Source organism: Rattus norvegicus, chromosome 3, assembly GCF_021556685.1.
Source record: "Rattus norvegicus strain SHRSP/BbbUtx chromosome 3, alternate assembly SHRSP_T2T, whole genome shotgun sequence".
Taxonomy (NCBI): Eukaryota; Metazoa; Chordata; class Mammalia; order Rodentia; family Muridae; genus Rattus; species Rattus norvegicus.
This window is the reverse complement of record NC_141536.1, coordinates 10,929,483-10,951,936: the sequence shown is the minus strand read 5'-3', so window position 1 is coordinate 10,951,936 and position 22,454 is coordinate 10,929,483. Positions and strand designations below refer to the sequence as shown.

Sequence of the window (22,454 nt, the reverse complement as noted above, 5' to 3'; positions counted from 1 at the left end):
GGAAACCTGGACCAAGGAAGAGAGTGTCAATCACCCGTATCAAGCAGAACGCCACATGCTGGCCAGGGCAGCACAGAGTCTCTGCTTCGGACCCTTTCTTTCTGTGTGCTTCACAAACTCATCCCTTCCTCCTTAGCTCACCCTTGTCCACAAAAGTGGTGCGGGCACTCTGACCTCCGGGACGTGACCGTCCCTACGGAGCACCTCTTAAATCTCTGGCAGGTTGAGCTGCCACCTTTTCATAGTTCTGAAACAAATTGCTAATTTCTCTTTCTCCAATGCATTTGATGGTCACTTCAAATAAAATTCTTCAAAGAGATTGCAAAAGAAGAAAAAAGCAGAGAAAAGAAAAGAAACAGGGCATTAACTACAGACTCCTGATGGGTTACGTTTCCCTGAGCGCTCTTCCCTGCGATCTTTTTGTGCTCTAAATTACCAATTCTAGTCCCTGCGTAGCTAAATAATAATAATTACCATATAAATGAATATGCATATGTGTCATTTTTCTCCCGAAAAGCGAGAGAGCCTCCTTGTTTTGGGTGAGGGCTTGTTTTGCTTTTGAACAACCAAAGCTCATAATTAGAAGCCTCGCCTCGCCCTGGAAATCTGTCTCCATCGGGAGGAGATGAAAAACGGCCTCGGATGCCCCTTGAAGGTTAAAAGAAATCTTAAAGCAAACTGGAGGTGGTGGCTCTTCCCCTCCAGGTAACTCCGGCTGAGGCACAACCACAGTCACAGACATGTAGGTCAGAGAGGCACCTCTGTCTTCAAGGCCAATGCCATCGTTGGACAAGTGGGGAGGTGGGAGGCGTGAACACGGACGGAATGATGGCCGAGTCTCAGGAGACATAACCTCCATGACAGGAGGCCCTCCTCAGTACAACACTGATGTCAAACTCAGGCCTCCACACACATTGCACGTGCGCGCGCGCACACACACACACACACACACACACACACACACACACACAGTGGGGGCGGGGGAGGGAACACACACACACACACAGTGGGGGCAGGGGAGGGAACACACACACACACACACACAGTGGGGGCGGGGGAGGGAACACACACACACACACAGTGGGGGCGGGGGAGGGAACACACACACACACACACACAGTGGGGGCGGGGGAGGGAACACACACACACACAGTGGGGGCGGGGGAGGGAACACACACACACACACACACAGTGGGGGCGGGGGAGGGAACACACACACACACACACACAGTGGGGGCGGGGGAGGGAACACACACACACACACACACACACAGTGGGGGCGGGGGAGGGAACACACACACACACACACACAGTGGGGGCGGGGGAGGGAACACACACACACACACAGTGGGGGCGGGGGAGGGAACACACACACACACACACACACAGTGGGGGCGGGGGAGGGAACACACACACACACACACAGTGGGGGCGGGGGAGGGAACACACACACACACACACACACAGTGGGGGCGGGGGAGGGAACACACACACACACACAGTGGGGGCGGGGGAGGGAACACACACACACACACAGTGGGGGCGGGGGAGGGAACACACACACACACACAGTGGGGGCGGGGGAGGGAACACACACACACACACAGTGGGGGCGGGGGAGGGAACACACACACACACACACACACACAGTGGGGGCGGGGGAGGGAGGGAAAGAAACAGCAATCACTTGGAGAGATGATAGAGGGAGCACTTGGCCTGGCTCCATGCTGTGGGCCTGATCAGGGCGGCCACCGTAGGTCACGGGCTTTCTAAATAGTAAAAATGAGCCTGCGATGAGCTGCAGCAGGTAAAGCTGTTCGCGCGTTATCAGTCACCATGGCAATAAGTATTATAAATATCTGTGTGGTCAGCACTGTCAATCACAATACAACGTAATCACACAGAATAAGATATAATCAAGGCTGCAACTGTGACATAAACATGTCCATAGCAGGAAATGTCATCATTCTGATGGCAGTGGGAACTCTTGGCAAGGACTCTGGAAGCTTGGCTTCGAACTAGGTGTCCTGTGAGAGGAGGGTGCATAGATCAAGCTTGTAAGTAGGTTCTAGAAGGCTCTAGACATCAGACTTGGTTAGGCTGAGAATGCAGCTGAGGCAGAAGAGAGATGGCCTGCCACATGCAAAGTCCTGGGCTCACCATCCCCCACTCTCACAGACCTGTATCATGGTCCCTGTCTGTAACGCCAGCACTTAGGACATGTGGGCACAAGGATCAGAGATGCAATGCCAGGGTGAGCTACGTGACACTTCTGTATCTTGGAGGGCGAGCTTGAGATGTACAACTGGAATCATGGAAGAACCACAGTTTCCCTGAAACCATCACCCTGTGACCAGTTGGGTTTGTGTCTATTTCATATTTATGTGTACATGTGTGTGTGCATGTATGTATGCAAATATGTATGCAGCTACCTATACATATTAAATTAGATTCCCCGGAAGTTGGAGTTATGGGCAATTGTGAGCCACCTGATTGCTGGGAATCAAACTCTGTAACAGCTGTAAGCGCTCTTAATTGCTTAGCCATCTCTAGTCCTGCATACTGCATTTCTATGTGTTACAATAAAACACAGAAGGGCAGCAGGAGAATGCATCTCGCTGCCGGGACACACAAGACCACTCTGTAACTCAGCTTGAGGCATTTGCGGCTGTGCACTGCAGGCTTCCACACCGGGACACTGTCACTGGGATGCAATGGAGTCAGAGAAAACACTCTCACCAATCAGTACTGTTTCTTCTACTCTGAGGCCTGAGAGGCCTCTGACTCTCAGTGCTTCTCAGCTGGCTCTGATGCCTCGGTGTCCACACTGGCCAGTTTGTCCCATTACACAGCACCAAGGAGAGCTTCCCCTCCCCGCCTCTTTACCTCCTTGCCTCCCTCCCACCTTCTGTGTTTCCCTACAGTTGTAGCTGAAGGATGGAGAGGAGACCACAGCACCCCTATAGACATGTCCTCTCCACCGCAACTGCCAGGCCCTCCAGGGTCACTCCAGCAACTCAGGCCAGTTATACACACCTGGCCAATCCTAGATGCTTTTGTAAAGTTTCACTGGGATGCAGTTGTGCCCTTTCAGACACCTGTATTTAGCTGCCTTTACGTTACATCAGAGCTGGGAGCTGCCGCACGGACATAGAGCCAGCAAGCCCAAACGATCTCATCACGGCAAAGTTTGTCAGAAGAGCCCTGGCTCTGGGAGGCAGAGGCAGAGGCAGGTGGATCTCTCTAAGGTTGATGCCTGCCTGGTCTACAGAGTTAGCTCAGGAACGGGGTCCCAAGAAATTGGAGTACATGTCCTGCTAACTCTTTCTCTACTATCCCAGTGTGTGGTCCTGGCATGGGGGTGGTCTGTAGGAAACATGAGAGAGGGTCCCAGGAGTAAAATCCTGAGGAGTACAACAGGAAGTGGGCAGGGAAGGGACCTAGGAAGGCAGCCCGAGTTTTTATTATTATTATTATTATTATTATTATTATTATTATTATTATTATTTTCTTTTTAAAGAAATGGTGATTGGCCTGCATTTCCAGCCTCTGGATTCAGAACCACCATGGAATCCCCTCCCTGGGTGTCCAGGAGAGCATTTCTAAAGGGTTAACGGAGCAGAGAAAACCCACGTGAACATTCGTGGCATCATCCCATTGGCTGGGCTCTCAGTGAGCTGAGCACCACCCCCATCTCTCGCTCTGACTCCTGTCTGTGGACACAACGTGGCTGACCGCCTCACACCCCTGCCACCACACGCCTTCCCCAACGGTATTCCAAGGAATTTGCTGAAAAATGAAGGCTTTGACCTCACCCAAGTTCTCCTGGGTGGTGCAGAGGCAGCAAGGAATGGCGTGGCCCTGCAGTCCTCACAAAGCAGCTGAAAGCGAGGTCCACACCAAAACCAAATCCCAGAGCAGCCTGAGTGGAACTTGTTAGATAGAACCCAAACGAATCAACTACCTGCCAAGACGAAAATGTCAACATTCTCACAGCACAGGACCCAGAGTCTCATGACGTGAAAAGCATCCAGGATTTAACCTGCTCAGCCCAGGAGATCAAGGCCAGTCCTGACTCATATGGAGGAAGAAAAACTATCACCAAGGTATGGCTCTGGGACTGAAATCACTCACGAAACAAAGACTCTGAGGCCAGCTAATTTTTGTTGTTGTTTTGTTTTTGTTTTTCAAGACCAGATTCTCTGTGTAGCCCTGGCTCTCCTGGAATTCACTCTGTAGACCAGACTGGCCTCCAACTTAGATCCTCCTGCCTCTGCCTCCCAGTGCTGGGATTAAAGGTGTGCACCTCCACTGCTGCCAGACAGCTATGTTTTTAAAGCCAATCTAGTAAACATGGAAAGATACAGTGTCTCGGCAATGAAACAGGAGTCAGAAGAACCAACTGGACTATGGGGACTGAGGAAAAAATAACCCAAATAAAAACCTCACTGGATGCGCTCAGTGGTGGACAGAAGATGGGACAGGAAGAACTAAGGAACCTGATGAAATTCGCTGTAAGTTATCCTATCTGAAGAACAGAAATAAAGACAGACCAGAGCCCTGGGGTCCTATAAGACAACACCCGTGTTACTAGAGCACCAGAGGGAGAGGAGAAAGAATGTATGGTGTGTGGGATCAACTGATGTGAGGACAGCCATGTTGGTTGTTACTGCCATGCTGCCACTGTCACCCCAATATGCACGCCGAGCCCCAGAGAACAGGTCACCAGATAGTCATCACGTTGCTGCACGGCCCCTGGCTCCCGCCTTGCTGCTCAGCCCACTCTGGGTGTGGAAAGGCCAGGCACACTGTGAGACACCCTTGCGTGCCTTAGCATGGGACCTTTCCCCCTGCCTTGTGGGGCAGGAGCCATCTGCTCTACTGTTAGCCAGCACACGCTTCTGTCCCCTTTCCTCTGATTGCTTTTAATGTGACACTGCTTACCTGTGGCCGGCTCTCAGACTGAGCCAGATGCCCTGAAACTGTCTGGAGAATGGTGGGAAGGACGAAAGCTGGGGCTGGAGCTCCACAGTTAAAAGCCCTGGCTGCTCTTCCAAACCAGAGTTTAACTCCCAGCATCCAACTCGACAATGTCTATGTCTGCAGTTCCACGGGACCTTATGCCCTCTCCTGGCCACCATGAGCACCCCACACATGCAGTGCACAGGCATACATACAAAACGAAGGTGAAACACTGACCCATAAACTAAAAATAAATAAATCTTCAAAACAAATAAAAAGCTAAAGACCTTGGTCACTTCAGTCACTAATTGGTTCTCTCAGTGTCTACACCACACTCTATGGCTATTGCCTTTTGCTTGCTGGGCTCTCCTAGGGTCCCTTCAGAATGGGTTAATTGTCCCCATAGACACCCAACATAGTTGTCAACACCCACAGCTACCCTGAAGCCCATGACCACAGGCTGACCTTTGTTGAGCTTCTAGTTCCCAATTTCACCTTCTCTGATAGCCACTCTTGAAGATGGACACCTCCCTTCCCCCTTATCCTGGTAACCACCCCCAGTTGGGCAGTGTTGTACCATGCAGGGACGGGCAGTCTTACCCTTCTGAGGCAGTCATCCTCATTCAGACGCTCCTGGACCAGGCTGACAAGAGTCGAATTGGGCACTCTCTAAAAGAAAGACATGCTGTGTGAGGCCCCAGTCCCAGCCTGGAGCTCAGGCAGGCAGACATGAGCAGTGCCCTTGATTGGGCCCTGAGCATTCTCCCTGGAGAAGGCATGCCCCTGTCAGCCCTTCCACATCCTCCGTCTTTTTTACCACCCAAATGCCATGCCCACCTCCCAACAGCAGGCTTCCCAAACCCTCCAAGTCTCTTTGCCTCCTGATGCCCCACAGCGCTCGGGTGGAAACCCCAGGAGTGCAGATACTGAAGGTCCCATTCCACAAGCTGTTCAAGGATGTGTCTGTCTTCCCCAGCAGTGGTAGCAGCATTTCTCAAGGAAAGAAACTGTGTCTTTGGCCTTTGTACCACACACAAAATAGGGGTGGGAGCCACTGGCCAAGGCCCAAGAGTGTACGTACGCCTCTCTCCAACCGCACACTCAGTGACTTCACACTGCTGCCCAAAAGCCGGCAATGTTCACATCATGATAATGGGCAAATGATGTGAGTTCTTACCCCAGAGAGCCGGGTGGGAACGTTGACCAACAGATCCCTGCCAGGGCATCATGTTTCTGGGAGCCTGGCCTTTATGAAGCAGTGACATGTCTAAGTCCTGGAGTCATAACAACCAGACCTGGCACCTCTGTCTCAGGAGCCACCTACTTTGCTTTGTGAGACAGGGTCTCTCCCTGGCTTAGAGCATTCTGGGTAGGCTAGGCTGGCGGGCTAGCAAACCCTGGGACTCTTTGTGTGTCTATCGTTATGCGTGCTGCATACCTGACTTTTTCACATGGGTGCTGAGGCCTGAACTCAGGTCTTCATGCTTGCATAGCAAGCTCTTTCCCTATTTACTCATCTCCCAAGGGCCCCTCCCACAGCCCCTGCATTTTTTTTATTTGTTTGTTTTGTTTTTGTTTTGAGATAGTTTTTTTTCTGTGTATACCTGATTGCCCTGGAACTTGCTCTGTAGACCAGGCTGGCAAACTCAGAGATCCTCTTTCCTCTGCTTCTTGAGTGTTGGGACTAAAGGTGGGTGCCGCTGTGCCTGCCCCACCCCTGCTCTTCTGAGAGAAGGTTTTGTGTTGCCAGGGCTCTCCTCCAACTCCTATGTAGCCAAGGATGCCTCTTCTTTCCATGTGCTGAGATGACAGGCACGTGTTACCATTCTCAGCTTACTGAGGGTCTAACACCGGGCCTGATGCATGCATGCTAGGTGAGTCAACTGGGCCACACCAGCCCTGCCAGTGGTTTTCCTGGAACCCAGTCGGGAAGTTCTGGACTTGAGAATCTGTTTTTCCAACATGTCCCCAAGTGATGGCATTGTTCCTAGAGTGGGGGCCTCACAAGGAGAACCTCTGGTCTAAGGTGACCTCAGAGTCAAAGGGCCCGCAGGTGAGGAGCCACTAGCAAGTGAGTTGCCTTTTGTTGGCACCCACTTAGTCCCAGGGGCCCAGTGGAGTTCCCTGCGTTGGCTATGTAGCAGGAGTGGGTAGGCAGCACCTTCTCATTCTCTTCCAGACTCCTCCCAGCCAGCACAGTTCCCAGGGTTCCCCCTCCCTCCCTCCTGCCATTCACCAATGCAGTATTCACATCGGTATAGAAACAGACAGGGAATTCAAGCAGTCAAAGCAATGAGGTTGAAAGGAAGCAGGCCAGGGTGGGGTACATGCCTCTGGAAGCCCTCCCAGCAGGGGCTAGGTAGTGGCTTTGAGCAGGGCCCATCCCAAGTGCCCCCTGCCGTTCCTTGACATTGTGCTGTCTAGATGGCAGCTTTGATGTGTCATATCACCACAAGGGCTTCTGGGCTGCTTCTCGAAGCCCTGCCAAACTGTCTTTGCAGGAGTCAGGCCTCTTCTTTCCAGAATCTGGTGGTGCATCCCCACCTTTAGGGAGGAGGGGCACAGACAAGTAGACAGAGCCCAGGGTGGCCTCTCCCAGCCCAGGTGTGAGTGCCTAGACTGACCTTGGGCAGTCGGCATCCTCACTGCTGAAAGACAGCCCTGGCTACATCTACTTCAGCAGCTGGGGGTTCCTTTTCTCCCCTGGCAGCGTCCAGTGTTGCTGATAGCAGCTTCTGGGGCCCAGTGGTGTATGCCTTACTCTCTTGAAGGGCATTGTCTATTGGCTGCCCAGAGGTGCCAGGTTTATGGTCTGTGCCTGGTTCTGCCTCCAGGACCACTTAATTCCTAGAATTGGACTTCATTTCACACAGGAATGGTATGAATTTGGGTCACTGGCAGGTTCTGTTCTCAGCCACCCTAATGTCCCTGGGTTACCTAGGTGGGCACTTTAATACCCAGTACAGACTCCAGCAGTATAGCAGAAAGGGAGGAACTGAGAGTCCCTGGTTAAGAACCTTTCCCAGGTCCAGAGAGATAGCTGAATGGGTAAAGACAGGAGCCGCCAACCCTGATGACCTGAGTTCAATTCTTGAAACCCACTGGGTGGAAAAGAGAATCTACACTTCCAAGTTGTTCTCTGATCTCCACAAGTGCCTTGGTGCCTGAGTACACACACGTGCACACATGCTTAAATATAATTTCAAAGTAAAATGTTTTTGTTGTTTTGTTTTTCTTTGTTTTATTTTGTTTTGCTTTCTTTTTTTTTTTTTTTTTTGTTTTTTTGTTTTTTTGTTTTTCTGGAGCTGAGGACCGAACCCAGGGCCTTGCGCTTCCTAGGTAAGCACTCTACCACTGAGCTAAATCCCCAGCCCCGTTTTGTTTTCTTAAAAGAACATTTTCCAGACTCTTATGCAAAGCTCAGCTGCTGCAGGTTAGCAGGAAATTAAGAGGCAGGGGTTGGGGACAGGGGCAAGAGAAAGAAGAGAATGAGAGGGGCACACTCTAGCCAGTGACACCCTGGGAGAAATGGGCAGCCCTGGAATCTGGGGAGAGGCTACCAAGCTAGCTCAGAAGCCAGAAACGAGGGCTGTATCCCCCAGATTTGAGATTTGTAGACACAAAGCCGAGCGTGGTGGCACGTGCCTGCCATCCTAACGCTCAGGACGTGCAGGACAGAGCATCGTAAGCTGAAAGTCACTGTCAGCTACACAGTCAGTCTGGGACGCAGGGGGAAAATACACTGTAAATAGTGTGGAGAACTGAATTAGGGAGAGCCAGCTGCAGGAAGGCCTCTCTGAGCCTAGTTCTCCAAGCTCTGGTCCAGTGCAACATACGATTGAACTCCCACTCCTGACACAGCAACTGTGACACAATTAACTGCAGGGACAGGGAAATTGTATTGGATGGTGCTGCACTGGGCTCTCATTCCCAGGACCTTAATGTTGCAGCTGGACCCTGCTCCTGAAGACTGTCTCTAAATGAAAGAAGCCACGCCACAGACAGTTTCTAAGATGCTGGGGCTCCATGAAGCTAGGAGTTTGCCTAAGTTGCGTGTTTCCTGTGGAGAATCAATCCTAAAAGCTGTGGGCCTGGCATGGGAGCAGCTGAAGCCAGGGCCTGGCCCACAAGGTTCTCATGACTCCTGCATATCTTTAACATATTTCATAATATAAAGTTCAGCACAAGCCAAAAGCTGTATGAACCCTGGCTGCCATGATTCCTCAGTGTCTTGCCTCTTGGGGTGTTCTGACACTTTGGTCCCAGGCTCTTCTGTGCCTGCCAGTACCTCAACCTTGCCCTTAGGAAAGCATCAAATGAACCTTAAGACCCTTCAGCTCATGCCCTCGCAGCCTGTGCATGTGGCTTGGCAGGTGGTGGGGGCACTGGACAGGTGGTGGGGGCACTGGTCAGGTGGTAAGTCACTGGACAGGTGGTGGGGGTCACTGGGCAGGTGGTAGGGCACTGGGCAGGTGGTAAGTCACTGGGCAGGTAGTGAGGCACTGGGCAGGTGGTGGGGTCACTAGACAGATGGGTCACTGGGCAGGTGGTGGGTCACTGCGCAAGGTGGTGGGGGTCATTTGGCAGCTGGGGAGTCACTGGGCAGGTGGTGGGGGTCACTGGGCAGGTGGTGGGGCACTGGGCAGGTGGTGGGGCACTAGGCAGGTGGTGGGGCACTGGGCAGGTGGTGGGGCACTGGGTAGGTAGTGGGGCATTGGACAGGTAGGTGGTGGGCCACAGAGCACACTGGCATCGTGTCTGACCACTGATCTTATCTGCTGCAGTCCACCTTAGTCTTTGGTTTGGTCCTTTGTCATGGTGGATAACTCAAGTTCAGGGTTTGGTTGGAAGATCAGACAGGCTCGTATTTCCGTCTCACGGGTGAGCATAACGGCTGGCTGGGGCTGGGGACTGATGGATATGGCTCCTGTGGTTCAGAGGCTAAGCACTAGAAAGGCCAAGAGGCCTTGATTGTGGCCAGGGCACCAGACAAATGAATGATGGGGCTGAGGGGACAAACACTCAAATATTAGCAAACCCCCAGGGTCCCACGGGAGGAGAAGGGAACCTGAGCCTCAGAGAATGACAAAAGACACATCCTCACTCTTTGCCCTAAACGGGGAAAAAGGGTTTTGCTTTTCTCTTTGACTGAAGAGAAACAGTGCCCTGAAATACAAGGCAAGGATCTAAAACAGGCAGAGACCCGGGTCACTAGCAGGACAGCCCAGCCTCACAGGTTGGGCTGTAGGTTCAGTGAAAGGTCTGACTCAAACAAGGAAGGGCCTGAAACCCCCCTGCCCTCCATCACATTTGCCTGAATCCTAGTTACCCAAGACTTTGCTGTTCGGTAAATTCAAAAGAAAATGGAGGGCTGGAGAGAATGCTCAAGAGTACTCGCTGTCTTCCAGAACATCTGAGTTCCCAGCACCCATGTTAGCTGTCTTACAACCGCCTTGAACTCCAGCTCCAGGGGATCTGACACCCTCCGCAAGCCTCTGAGGTCAGCAGCACACACAGCTGCGCGCGCGCGCGCGCACATACACACACACACACACACACACACACACACACACACACACACACACACACATGCAGAAATAAGAAGAAATCTCATTAAAAAAATTTTAAGAAGAAAATGGAAACTAGCCAAGCAAGTAGGAATGGAGATCTAAAGCCTTTGCTGCCCTGTCCTCTGTCCTTGGCCCTTGGCCCAGGGCCAGCCTTACCTTGTAAACCTGGTAGTGTTTCTTGGCTTCCAGAGACAGGAGGGAAAACTCTCTCTCTAATAAGTTCTCCTTGGTGATGAGGTTGCTGTTCAGATGTTTGCAGAGCCACATCGCCTGGAGAGAGGGAAGCAGGAAGGACAATGATCACAACACACTCCTTGGGTATACAACTATGATGGGCTGGGGATGACTCAGTCCGGAACGTGTTTCCCTCACAAGGAGAAAGACTTGAATCCAGCCCCCAGAACCATGTAGCAACTCCTGGTGTGGTGGCACTTGCAACCCAGTGCTGTGAAGGTGGAGGCGGGGATCCCTGGTCAAGCAGTCTAAGCCAGGAGTGAGTTCCCTGTCTCAAAGGAAGTAGACGGCACTAATGAGTACAATACTCAAGAATTTGTCTTCTGGTCTACACACACACACACACACACACACACACACACACACACACACGCACACTCAAGGCTGGGTATGATCCTACACTGCTGTAATGTTAACATTTGGGAAGCTGAGGCAGGAGAACTGTGGAGGCCAACCTGATCAAATAAAGGGACCCTGTCTAAAAACAAACAAAACAAAACACAATGAAATTAATTCTGCCAAATCCTTCCACATTCTATTAGAAAAAAAGATGGCTGAGGTGCCGGAGATGGGACCTTAGCTTAGCAGTGATGGACTTGCCTGGCATGTGTGAGTGAGAACCTGGAAAAAGAAGAGAAGGCTGGCCCTGGGAAATGGAGCCGCTCTTGGGTAACTGGAAAGGCCCTCAGGAGGTGGACACATCAGGTGCTTCCCAGCCTCTCTCTCATCTGCACTGTCTTGCCCGCCATTTTGGCTCTGTTTGGCTGTCCACTCATGGGCCAACGGCTGCCTTTCTGAGTGAGTTCTGTGGACCACAAGGGAGAGGTGGAGACTGGCCTCTGTGTTCCACACCTGCTCTGCCCAGCGACTCCCTCTTTGTGATCAGAGAGGAGCCTTTTACCTGAAGGAGGCGCTCAGCCCAGGGTGCTCCACTACTGCTGAGAACTCAGCTCAGTAAGAGAGCCCAGCAGGCATCTTAAATGCGGTCCAGCATAGCCCGGGGGTGGCACACCGTTCTATAGCAGAGGCCAGGACTCTGAAGTTTCCAGGTAATGCCAAGGACTCACAAGTTGGGGAAACCCTGTCTCTAAAAGTGAGGTAATGGTGGGGGCTGGGTTTGGGGAAACTGACTAAAAGGAGGAGACTAAACAGAAAAACTACAAACGGAGACACAGGACAAACCAACACAGAGACAGATGACGACAGCCGTGCTGACCCTTACCGTGCAGTATGTACTGGGTGTGTATGTAAGAATCACCCAGGACATGACACTCACCATGACATGAACGTAGAAGGGAAAAGAGTCCCACTTCTGATTATCACAATCTAATCCATCTGTGGCCTTTAGCAACTACAACTAGGGGCTGGCTTGGTGGGTTTGGGTGCCTGATGCTAATCTTGATGACTTGAGTTCGATCCCAGGGACCCACCTAATAGAGAGAGCATCAACTCCTAGCAGTTACTCTCTGACCTCGATATGTGAACTATGGCGCCCTCTCCCAACCACCAACGCACATGTGCACACATAAACACATGTGAAATAAATAGAATGTAAAAAAAAAAAATCTTAAAAAAAGGAAACCTGAACCTGCAGCTGGACATGGTGGCTCATGCCTGTTAATCACAGCTACTGAGAGGCTGAGGAAGGAGTGCTGCGAGTTTGGGGACAGTCTGGAGTCATGGTCAGCACTGAGACTCCATAGGGAAGCCTCTAAGGGATGCAGGCTGCTTGATGGAAAAATCCTTCTAGAAATGCACTCTACAGCTACAGCTGAGGGAATGCCCGCCTGTGATGGATGGAATGAAAATGTCCCCACAAGATCACAGGGACTGTACTATTGGAGTAAGGGTGCCACCGGGGGTGGGCTTTAAGGTTCAGGCTCCACAGCTCACTCTCCCTGTTGCCTGCCAATCCAGATGTGGACCGCTCAGCTACCTCGCCAGCACCATGTCTGCCTGACGCTGCCATGCTCCCCACCATGATGGTAATGGACTAAACTTCTAAACTATAAGTAAGCCAGCCCCAGCTGAAGGTTTTCCTTAGATGAGCTGTCATGGTCATGGTGTCTCTACAGACAGAAAACCCTAACTAAGACACCTAAGTAAAACCATAACTAGAAACACGAGCTGCCACTTGTAAGGAGAAAGTGGGCAGGAGGAGAAGTGTGGGAGTGCGGACAAGTGCATAGCCTCCTGTTCACTGGAGCATGAACGACGCATTCTACAATGACATTTAATATAATGCACTTACGATGGTGGTTTTCCCTGAGGCAGGCGGACCTAATATCACAACTCTCGGCACTGTGGAAGAAAAAGATTTGAATGTCAGCTCTGGGCATGACAAAGTGGCCTCCCACGCCTGTGCTGCTCTGGGTCTATTTCTTTCTTTCCTCCCCAGATTGCGTCTCTGCCAGTGACATGGCCATTCATAACACTGAGGCTGGGAGACGCCGAGCCCCAGACGCATCCTCCGTGTTTAGAGAGGTAAGCGATCACCAAGGTGGGTTATTTTTCGATCTCCGCTGGGACACAGACGCAGTAACTTGTTTGCCAAACTAATGAATATCAAAAACAATTGGGATTTTCAAATGCCATAAAGCATTTTAAGCAGGGACTTTGTCTTGGGGACACTCTTTCAAATAAAGTTGTATTTTATGTAAATCGACCTTTGATGCATTTTATATATATATTTATGCCTTCTTATTTAGCAAATTGTATCCTCCCACCCCATCATTTTACAGGAGAAAATAATGGAAAGAAACCTGTGGTGTACAGGCCAGATTTATAAAGCCCAAGGTGGGCAAGTCTTTGTTTCAAATGTGGGCATCTCTATGCAAAATTTTTTTTTTTGGTTCTTTTTTTTTCGGAGCTGGGGACCGAACCCAGGGCCTTGTGCTTCCTAGGTAAGCGCTCTACCACTGAGCTAAATCCCCAGCCCCTTCTATGCAAAATTTTTAAAACCCTGGCAGCTTCTTTGTGGCTGTAAGTCCTGGCTCTGAGACAGTATTGGTTTCTGCAGAAGCCCTAGTGGGTCATCTCAGAAACCATGGAGTAGTTGCTGGCAAGAGAAGCATCCCACAGTGCAAAGGATCAGGTCCCAAACAAGATCAAATGGACACGTAGGCCCACGGGTGAGTGCCAATGAAGTGTCTTGATGTCACCTCCATCCGACTTGTCCAGAGTGACTCCCCTTAACCTTAGGACACAGGACACGTGAATACTGTCTATCCCAACTCTCTTGAGACTCTACTGTGCACATGGAATGACTCTTTACCACGTGGCGGTGACATGTGAATGACTGTCCACTCTGGGAGAGACACAGAGGTGGGTCCAGGGATCCTTTAGCTCTGTAGTTCCAAATTCCCAGAGGACATGACAGGTTCCACATGTCTCCACACAGAGGGCAGGCTAGGCGCAGTGAGCCATATAACTCGGGCACCACAGTACTCTGCTGACCATGTCTCCTGATACTTTAGGTTCCTTTGAACCCCACAGGAGCACTGCTTCCAAAAGGTTGGGAAAGGCCTCACTTTTCCTAATAGTTCTGGGGCTCAGAGAATCCCTCTGGGGTCTCAAGTGATCCCCTCCTTGTGCTGAGAGGCCTGAGGCAGCCCTGGTTTTCCCAAATGATCCAAACATACTTTTCACTGTCAAGAATGTCCTGCCTCCATGCACCCGGGACATACCCAGGGTCTCACTGCTTCTTCCTGCTTGAGTCTGCACCCAGGTTCGACCATGAAGGGCTTGATCAAGCTATTTGCAGCAGCTTCCCTTCCACCATGGTGAGTTCCATTACAAAGCCTAAAAATGGTCACAGCTGTCCTCAGCAAATGGCCAGTCCCCTGCGGGCAGGTACAAAGTCTCATCCACAGGTCACTCACTGCTGCATGGTCACAAACACGGCAGCACCGGCAATAGCCATCTCAACTGTCCCAAGCTCTGGATGTAACCACTGAGTCACCATTGCTGCCACCCACAGAGGGCTCCCTTTGCTGGTCAGCATTGTAGGAGCTGCTAAGGATCCTCAGGGGGCCAAGTCAAGACACACACTTTAGTAAAAGGGAAGAGACTCAAAGAACCCCACACAGCTAGGAGCTATGCCAGGGTTACCTCCCGGGAAGGAGACCCCAAGCAAAGCTTCAAAATGGTCTGGGGAAAGCACTGACGCTACAACCTTTGTCCTTGATGTTCTGTGGTTCCCAGGGCTGCCACTGGCCACTGCCATCCAGAGTCCAGGCCTCACAGAGCCACTGGCAAAGAGGGGCAGCACATGGCATAGATTGTCATGGAAACTGGGGGCATTTCCAGCATCTGAGATGTCAGGGCAGGGCTCAGGGCAGGAAGCAAGGGACCCATTCCTACTCTAGAGTCACAGGCTAGGACAAGGCCTCCCAGGGCCTCCACCTGAGGGAGAGATGCCACAGCAGGTAGGAAATACCCGTGGGTTTGTGGACACTCGGTCCAGTGAAAGGTGAAGGTACGGCTGGAGCCAAAGTTTAATCTAGGGTTTGGAGAGCAGCAGGGGAGTGATCAAAGGTTTCCTGCTAGAACTCTGGAAAGTTGCTATGCCGAAAGAATGCCTGCTCAGACAAAGCCAGGAGGATGGAGGGCTGCTGTGTGAATCTACTCGGCACCCACTGCTCTGAGCACAGGCCTTAGCCCGTTCCTTGGAATGCCACTGGATCCATCAGGGTTCAGGGGTGCTGGAGCTGGGGAAGGAAGGAGACTTCTCTCCCGTGGGAGGTGTAACCAGGGCATCCTGGGACTAAGTCGGATAACTGGCTGGGGAGTTCATATTGGTGAAGGCCCTGGGCTGGGGCTCTGGCGGGGGTGGGGATGGGGTGCTCCTCCTCTCTCTTCCTGGCTCTTGTAAGTGCCCCCAAATTGCACAAGCCTAAGAAAACACTTTAAAGAGGAACATCGTGGCCCTTCTCCCCTCCCAACTCCTCGTACTCACTTATGTGACTAATTTTGGTTTCTTAAAATCTAACACCTTGAAACTCCAGCCTAGCTCATGAGTAATTATTTATAAACAGTGTCATAAAAGGCGGCTTGACTGCCAAGAGTAATCAAATTCCTCCAACCACTTCAAAGAAAATCAAAGAACCTTTCCATCCATGAAGCCTTTTGAGGCTTAACTAGGAACATGATTTAAAATTCACAAGGAACCCCTCAGGTATCAGAACTCTAATACAAGGCTTTCCTGGACAAGCGTTTGATAGAAAGCGAAATGAGCCATTATATCCGCCGCCGCCCGTGCTAATATTGCCCAGGGCCACCGTAAATGCTCACTTTGTACTAAATGCTTTTCTCAAGGCAAAGGGGCTGCTAGCCTGAGTGTGGGGCTCCTTCCCTCCTGCCTGTGCATGCTCACAGGCCCGATGACTTCTGCCTCCCATGTCAGTCGCTGGTCAGTGTTGCCTGTGCCCAAGTTTGCCCCACTGCCAGGAAGCAGGGTCAAGCTACTCTTACTGCCGCCCACCCAGCAGACAGAGGGAAATGCATGCTGGATGTCTTGGGACCTCACTAAGCTCCAGAGAGGTGTAGCTCAAGCTGATGTTATATATCTTATCTGAGACACCCCCGAGAAGTTGCAACAGCAAGGTGGGCCCCTGCTTCTCCTCCTCCCCCAACCCCCCATCCTTGCTTTTCTGGGAATGAAAGTCTGTGGATGTCCCTAACCAGATACAGATGCCCCATAAATACTTGCCAAGCCTGAGAGTAAGGTGGGGATCTAGGGGATAATTAAGCCCCTAAAGCCTTGGTTGTGGGACTAAGTGTGTGTGCCCGAAGACCATCCAGACTGGAAAGTGACACCCACCCCCACAACAGATGGGAGGCCGACCTGTTGTCCCCAACACAGGCCTGTAGCAGAGGGTGCTGCATGGAGTTAAGAGAAAGGCTCGTGATGAGCAGGCTACAAAGTCGCAGCCTGGAAATGTGTAGTAGGTGGCCACAAACTGTCACACAGAGAGGAGGTGGCCAGCCCAGAATGGTGGTGTAGAGACTTTAGCAAGCTGCTGCAAGGCATTGGATGCTGAAGTGCTGATCTGCAGCCAGCACAGCAGTACTGAGACTGAGAGAGAAGGCAGAAGCAGCCTCAGGTTGCAGCCTCTTATTCCAGGCCGAGGTTTACAGAAGCCTCGGGCCATTGGCTCAACACACCCCACCCCACCCCCCTCTACCCCTGCACACACACACACACACACACACACACACACACACACACACACACACACACACAGTGGGAGTTTAGACTGAGAGCTCAGTCATTAAGAGCACTGGCTGCTATCGCAGAGGACCTGGGCTCAGTGTCTAATACCCACATGGTGGCTCACAGCCATGTGCACCTCCATGGGTACTGCGTGTATATGGTGAATTCATACAAATAGGTGAAACACTCATACACAAATAATGAAAATAAATCCTAAGACATATTCCCTAAATGGAGTAGAAACTTAAGGGTTCTTTGGGAAGTCAGTTGGATGTTGCGTTGCCTGGGCAAACACATGAAGGAGTGCTTTCCTGAAGTGAACATGGTTTAGCTGAAGGAACATTTAGCTGAAGCAGACACAAGTGAAAGGACGTTCTACTAAAGCAAGCACATGAGAGGACACGTGATGAAGGATTCTTTGATAATGACACACAGGTATTGGTCCACCTTGCATTGCATAGTTGAGCTACATTTTTCGGGACTTTGCAGACTCAGGTTGATTGGATGCACGTGCTGAGGCAAGAGTCCTGCTGAGGCAAGGCACGTAGAGGACACGTGATGTTTGGAGGGTATAAATAGGACTCCATAGAGTGACACAGACAGAGCTTAGGTTGCTGGTACAGCTAGCTGTGCAACACTTGTGGGTCTCTCATCTTTGCTGATCTTCACTTCCCTGAGAGAGGCACAACCTAGAACTTCTCCTGGTGTTCCTGCTGGTCCCTCCTGTTGTCTTGGCTGAGGCTGAGGCCCGGCCGTCTCTACTTGCTGGGTCCTGTTACTGCTACTGCTGTCCCACTCTACTGAATTGGACTGCTGGTGCATCGTGAGGTGTTTATGAATAGATCGAGCTGTCGCTGCCTGCTAACCTATAAACGGCCAATTTCCATCCAACACAACTAACTCTCCAAGAAGTTTCCACTTCACCTGAGAGGCACACGCGCCCAGGCAGGACATTCATGTCAGCAGCAGACAGGGCCAGTGCAGAAGCTCCCTTCAGCACAGCATAGCCGCCAGTCAACCAGGGACGAGGCAGAGGGAATTAATTGTCGGGGGAAGGATAGGTAAGGTTGGAAAAAGCAGATGGAACTCTAGGAGACAGACTTCTCCAACTCCCTCCTGTCAGGGCTGTTTCCACTCACTCTGTGGTCTCAATCTCAGCTGAGTGCTGGGGTACCTAGACTCGACCACCTCTGCCCTGAAAGAGCCTTGGGGCTCCCTTAGAACTGTATGAGGTCCACAAGCTGGACTTGGGATAAAAAAGGACCCTCATCCTGACGACCACCAAGGTGTGGTGAGCTGGCTGTATCTGCAGGCACGAAGCCTGCTCTCTCTGCCTTATAAAAAAAAATTCAAGATTTCTTCTAGTTTAATTTGTGTTGCTAAATCATAAAGACTATAAGAGATAGTTAGTAGAGCTTAGAGTTCCAGGCTACAGTTCATTGCTGAAGGGAAGTCAAGCCGGAAGCTCACACAGCCAGACACATTACGTTCACAGTCAAGAGCAGGGAGAACCCACCTGCTTGTGCTCAGCTGGCTTTCTCTGCTTTCACCCAGTGTGAGAATGGCGCCACCCACGCAGGGCTGGGCCGAGCTAACAGTTCTAGTTTAAGCATCCCAAGATTGATTCTAGCTGTGCAGAGTGTGTGTCTGTGACTGTGCTCATGCCAAGGCCAGAAGAGGGCATTGGACCCCTAGAGCTAAAGGTACAGGCGTTTGTCGAATACCCAGTTTGTTATGGGGACGTCGGAATTCGAACTCGAGCCCCCACGTTGTGTAGCTCTTAACTGCTGAGCTATCTCTCCAGCCCTCCTCTCTCGACCTTTTTTGAACCTAACTCTTTTTGTTTGTTTTGGTTTTGGTTTTTCAAAATAGGTTTGCTCTGTGTAGCCCTGGCAGTCCTGGGTAGACTTCATAGACCAGGCTGGCCTCGAACTTAGGGATCCACTTGCCTCTGTCTCCCGTGTGCTGGGATCAAAGGTGTGTGTCACCACCCCCAGCTTAAACCCAAACCTAATTTTTCTTAGACAATTTAGCATCATTTCTGACTATATGCAGTCCAGTTTCACCAAGGGGCATGTCAATCCTTGAAAGCTAACTTCACTGGTAAGATAAAGCTCCCTCAGAACTGCTAAAGAACCAACCAAGACACCAGATCCCTCAGTGGCTCGCCCAGGGCAGAAAGGTCTTCTCTTGGCTTGGCAAATCTAAACCCTGGGATGCAGGGAGGGGACCTGCTTATTGGAGGGCCTTCCTCTTCCCAGTTCTGCACTCGAGCCTGGGGTCTAGCAGCCTGCCTTTGGCCGAGATTTGGAGAGATTGGCAACTCATTAGCAGGTGCCGATAATGAGACCCTTGGAAAACTCCAAGTGTTCGCCTGTCTAGGTAGACCAGAAACCAAACTTCACCTGACAAGTGGAGTGATCAGAGAGTTTAAACCCAACAGGCGACATCAACGAGGGCAGGCGGAAGCATTAATAATTGATTACATGGGCCATTCTGGGATTTGCATTTTAATAGCCTGGCAAAAGAATTTTTATTAGTTAGGCTCAAAAAGAAAACCAAGGCGTTCTCCAATTAATTAACTGCAACTTGTCAAAGTACCTCCCCTCCCTCTCCTGTTCTGATCCCCATTTAGACACAGACAGGACAGAGGGCTCTGGGCCGTGGTCAGGATGGGGTAGGGTCGCTGAGGGGGCAGCAGCTACTCCTCATGGGAGTGAGTGCCTACCATTATCGTTGTTCCTGCGAAGGTGACTGATCATGAAGCTGATGGGGTCCTCTGGCTGGTGAATCAGGAGCTGCTCCAGCATGCTCTGTGGGCCCAAACAAATTTCAAGGGATTAACACCTGCAGGGCCCCTGGTTGCCATGGGGACCACCTGTTGGGACATCTGCTGGTGTCAGGGGCCTGAGGAAGCTCAAGCAGCCAGGTCCCCCACCTCTTCTTCCTTCGTGTTTCCCACACAGCCTTCCTGTGGTTCAGCATGGCTGTCCTGTTGCAGCACCTCAGTGAATGCTGGCCTTCTGCCTAGAGGGCCTCTCGCTCCTTGACCTGGCTTCTTGGTCATCAGATCTCAGTGCACCAGGTAAACCCCCGATGCCCTCTGCTCCTGCACAGGCCTGCATGTGTACACCTGTGTTCTCTGCCTCATCTTATTCCTGCTCAACCACTCCATGGGTTCTGTGGTCCTCCCTGTCTGCACAATTACAGGAGGTGCCCAGTGCAGATGTTAGTTGGGAAATGAAGCCATTACTAGTGGCTGAGTCTTTCCACAGTGGGACAGAATACTTATCAGCCAAATATTTAAATAGTCCTGGCTATTCTGGCCATTTAACCCAACTGAGCAAACAAAACACATCAGAGGAAGCAATTTTCAGAGTGGCACACCAGAGAACGGGAAAGCTGACAGGAGTGTGGCTGCAGGGGAGGTAGGAAGAGGCCTAGAGGTGCACAGTAGTCAATAGCACCAATGGGGAGTCCTGTTCAGACTCTAGATCTCATCAGCAAGTCCCTTCCCTTCTCGGGGATTCAGCTCTCTTTCCACAGCCCCCTACCCTTCGTTCAGTGGCACAGCTGGGCTAACTCTGTGCTTAGACGCTCTGGTGTTCACTTCTTGACTAAGAGGCTCCACAGATATCACATCTGCACGCTCCAGACTTTGGTAAGGCCAAGAGTATTTCTCAGGACAAGACAAAAAGCATCCGAGTCTGCGACAGTGAACTGAACTCTGAGGACAGTGTTAAGATGGATAAACAGCAGTGGATCTGTGACTCCCATAAACCACAGACATCTGATAAAATTTCATAGAGCTGCACACAGAAACCCGAGAGCAGGTGAAAGGGGAGGAGATCCAAGAGGAGCCTGCAGTGCGGGCTCAGGTACTGGACCCACTTCTGCCTCCTGGCTTTGAGAAGGCCCAGGCTACATGACCCAAGGGTAGACAAGAGACAAGAGATCAACACAATTTTTATAACTTCCCAAGCCTAAGATTATTTGAAAATAAAGTGATAATAAGATAAAGTATTCTTGGTTATTGCCCCACCGACTGAACTAGAAAACAGACCAGAATCATGAATCTCTCTTCTTGTGACTCCAGATTTGCTTCTCTCTCTCTCTCTCTCTCTCTCTCTCTCTCTCTCTCTCTCTCTCTCTCTCTCCCTCCCTCCCTCCCTCTCTCTCTCTCTCTCTCTCTCTCTCTCTCTCTCTCTCTTTCTCTCTCTGTGTGTGTGTGTGTGTGTGTGTGTGTGTGTAAAATCTAAAAATACCTATGGCCGGGGTTGGGGATTTAGCTCAGTGGTAGAGCGCTTGCCTAGCAAGCGCAAGGCCCTGGGTTCGATCCCCAGCTCCGAAAAAAAAAAAAAAGAAAGAAAGAAAGAAAAAACATACCTGTGGCTCTCAGAACCATCGAGTGGTAAAGAGCGCATCTGTCTAGCCCCTACAAGACATTTTCACCTCTGGAGAGCACAAGTCGAAAGCTGGATCACACCTAGGAGGGGATCTGGTTTGGCCAAAGGCCACAGTTGGCTGGGAACCAGGACAGGGTAGGAGATACAATAAGGGATGAGAGAGGAGGGCTTTCAAAAGCTCAGTTCTGAGGATGGAGGCTATGTAGAAAATACTGCTGCCCTTTGGGGGACCACCTGGAAAAGGAATGCCATCTAAAATTTAAACAGTCGTCTACTTGTCCTAACAGGGTCAAAGACACCCCCGTGAGACAAAACATGTGTCCCTTTGGCTGACAGCTGAGGCCATGGTTCCTGCGAACTGGAATTACCCAGGACTCCAGGAGAAGGAGCTGGTCTCCAGGGAAGACACTCCACAGAGTTCCTACAACTGGTCAGACCACTTTGCAGGAGGGAGTGGAGCGGAGACAAATATGGGTCAGTGATGTGTGGGACCACACTTAACAAGGCTTGCTTAGTTATGCACCTCATAATCCTCATTCCGGACCCCAAAACTACACCCGGGGGGCAGATCACCGGACTTCTTGTGTGTGTTCCTCCTCCTGTTGTGGACACAAGGAATAAATCTTGCTCTGATTTTTTTTAACCGTTACTTATCTCTTTAACTGATCTTAGGGTGAGGTGGGTGAACCTAGCTTGTTAGGGCTTCGAGGGCCCATCTCAGTTAAGACTCAGGCCTCGGGAACCTGCTGAGGTGGTTTCCCACACAATTCTAGAGGAGGCCCTGGAGACTACTGCGGGATTTCACAGGTAGGGAAACTGAAGAAATGGATTCCCCTAGACTGTTCTGCCGGCCCGGCCCGGTAGCTGTACACCCTATCTATCCTCAGGTGCCTGGTCACCTGCATCATCTCGAAGATGTGGTAGTCTTCCCCGTACTGAGGCATTTCTGGGGGGATGCGGTGCGGGGCCGAGGTAGCATCCATGTTTCGGACAACGAGCCGCTCCTTAGTAACGGCGTTGCTAGGACGCCAATCTATGCGTCATCGGTGAGCGCCTCTGCTGTGGCGA

At 51.1% G+C, this 22,454-nt stretch overlaps 1 protein-coding gene across 9 annotated transcripts in view; it reads right to left on the bottom strand.

Annotated features, from left to right (window-relative positions):
• The window catches only part of Ak8 (adenylate kinase 8), a 116,175-nt gene extending 93,741 nt beyond the window's left edge, over positions 1 to 22,434 (bottom strand). For 4 of the 9 annotated variants that reach the window (XM_087652607.1, XM_087652606.1, XM_087652608.1 and 1 more), the window contains exons 1-5: positions 22,286 to 22,434; positions 19,709 to 19,793; positions 13,018 to 13,067; positions 10,689 to 10,802; positions 5,563 to 5,631 (exon numbers count right to left, since the gene is read on the bottom strand). In XM_087652607.1, coding sequence (XP_087508733.1) covers positions 5,563 to 5,631; positions 10,689 to 10,802; positions 13,018 to 13,067; positions 19,709 to 19,793; positions 22,286 to 22,369 — 402 coding nt within the window. In that variant the 5' untranslated portion in view covers positions 22,370 to 22,434. Of the gene's footprint in view, positions 1 to 5,562; positions 5,632 to 10,688; positions 10,803 to 13,017; positions 13,068 to 19,708; positions 19,794 to 21,366; positions 21,467 to 22,285 lie in introns of those variants that run through there. The other 5 variants (XM_087652604.1, XM_087652610.1, XM_087652609.1 and 2 more) reach the window with 2 other exon arrangements.
• Positions 22,435 to 22,454: the final 20 nt, after the last annotated feature.